Raw genomic sequence first — 2180 nt, forward strand, 5'->3', positions numbered from 1 at the left:
AGATTTTAATATGGATGCTAAGAGGTGAACTAAGAGATGTATAATATCTCTGGCTACAAAAGATATTAGACCTAAGGTATAATCAAATCAGTGTTTTGAAAAAAAAACAGGTGAATCAAAATAGTGTTTTACCCATAACACATTATGTGTGTATCAGTGTTTCCCCTAAACATAGTAGTTGGTCAATAAATAATTCCTGGAGTCTATGGAGATGTATTAAAATGATCAGTCACTTGAGACAAAATAGGAAAAATCTTATTATGTATTTGATAAGCTGACAAATTTGCTGTTTGAATCGGCATTCCAAAACATAAACAATTTATTTTTCAAAATTATGCATCAAACCGTGACATCATTCAAATGTGGAAAAACAGAACTACATACAAATAAAACCCTTTTCATATTTATTCAGACAAGGACAACAGCTGATATTAAAAGATATCTACAGCAGCTTCTTAATGGTTAACGTTTTTTTATAGTTCAATTCCTGTCTTGGTAATCATGCCCCAACTTTAAGTGATTTCCAAAAGCTCTTTAGAAATCATAAACCATGTTTTGATTAAATAAAAGTGGTATTTACGCTACTGCTACAAATCAAAGAATTAACATCTTGGGTTTCCATGGCTGGAAATCACTTCACTGGATATCATCATCATCAAAAAGATCTTCGAAATCTAGGCAAAAAATGAACCATTAATATAATGCATTCATACATAAAAGGACAATTCTACTTGTCTGATGAACTTTACTACTTGAAGTAATAAACGTCTAATATATATTCCTAATTTAAGTGCTGTAAAGATAAGTTAAAATACTAGGTATGACATAATTATGATCAACAAGATATTTCTATGCTATTTACCATGTTTATTAAACAGATATATAATTACTAGAAGAATTAAAATCGAAAGAACTGAAGAGTGAAATATTGGTAGCTAGGTCATGCAAAATCCTGTCACATAGAGCAGCATCTAGGTTCCTCTCCTGAGAAATTCTAGTGATTTACTTTCCTAACAAGTCCACATTTTTAGGTCTTTTTTTTTCCAAGGCAGAGGGGTGAAGTGGCTTGCCCAAGGCCACACAGCTAGGTCATTATTAGGTGTCTGAGGCCAGATTTGAACTCAGGTCCTCCTGACTCCAGGGCCGGTGCTCTACCCACTGTGCCACCTAGCCGCCCCTCTCCCCTATCTTTTGATTACCTCTCCAAAGATGAGTCTTTGGAAATTACTCTATCCACTGTACCACCAAGCTGTCCCCTTTCCTCTTATTTTTGATGGAGCCTTAAGAAGTCCATCAACTACCAGTTACAAAGCACCTCCGTGGCTTTGGCTCAATTTTAGTTTCTACAGTGAAGATTTTAAATATTGCGTTTCATTTAATCATGGGCCCAACGACGTGGCGCTCTCTGTAATTCTTATTTAAGAAAGCACGAATTCTATTTTGCCAGCCAGCGGCTCACACCGGGCTCCAGACACAATCGTTTCCCGCGCTGGGCAGGGCCACACCTGGATCAAAACCAACACGGCGTGGTGGTCCTCGTTCGGGCCACATCGGCGGTTCCGGGGCGATGCCAGCACACGTCCTGCTGGTCCCCTGTGCCGGGCCCGGGGCCCTGCGTCTTGGCCTGCAAGTCTGGCCTGACTCAGCCCCGAGCCCGAGCCAAAGAACCCCGCGGGCGCTTCACCCTCCGGGCTGCTTCCCCGGCCGGCGGGGCTGGCACCGCTGGCACCCCGGGCACGCCCCGCGCCCCCTCCACAAGGCTGGCCGAGAAGTAACGGTGCGGGGGTCCTTACCGTTGAAGAAGTCCGCGTGCACGGCCTTCTCGTTGGCGGCCAAGTCCATCAGGAGCCCCGTGCTGCCTCCGGCCTGCCAAAGGGGCGCGTGTGCTGTGACGGGCCCCGGCCCCTCCCCCCGGGCGGCCCCTCGCCCGCCCCCCGGCCCCGCAGCGGCCTCCCGGAGGCCTGGGCCTCGGCCCGGCTCCCGCCCCCGCCCTCACCTCGTCCAGGTCCACGTAGGGCCCGGCGCCCTCGGGGAACATCTCGTCCACAGCCGGCTTCATGGCCCCGTCGCTCCGCTTCCGTCCCGGCCCGGCGCGTCACGCCGCCCCGGCCCCGCCCCGACTTCCGGCGGCTTCCGGTTTGGCGCGCGCCTGCGCGGCGGGGTGGGTCCCGGAGGCGTGG

At 48.4% G+C, this 2180-nt stretch overlaps 1 protein-coding gene across 1 annotated transcript; it reads right to left on the reverse strand.

Moving 5' to 3' along the window:
• Positions 1-297: 297 nt before the first annotated feature.
• COPS9 (COP9 signalosome subunit 9) lies at positions 298-2180 on the reverse strand. The gene is made up of 3 exons (XM_074189481.1): positions 1997-2180; positions 1794-1866; positions 298-674 (listed from the first exon to the last, which is right to left on the reverse strand). Exons 1-3 carry the CDS (start codon positions 2057-2059, stop codon positions 637-639), a joined length of 174 nt encoding a protein of 57 aa, XP_074045582.1. The 5' UTR covers positions 2060-2180; the 3' UTR covers positions 298-636.

The sequence above is a fragment of the Macrotis lagotis genome, chromosome 5 (genome assembly GCF_037893015.1).
Source record: "Macrotis lagotis isolate mMagLag1 chromosome 5, bilby.v1.9.chrom.fasta, whole genome shotgun sequence".
Taxonomy (NCBI): Eukaryota; Metazoa; Chordata; class Mammalia; order Peramelemorphia; family Peramelidae; genus Macrotis; species Macrotis lagotis.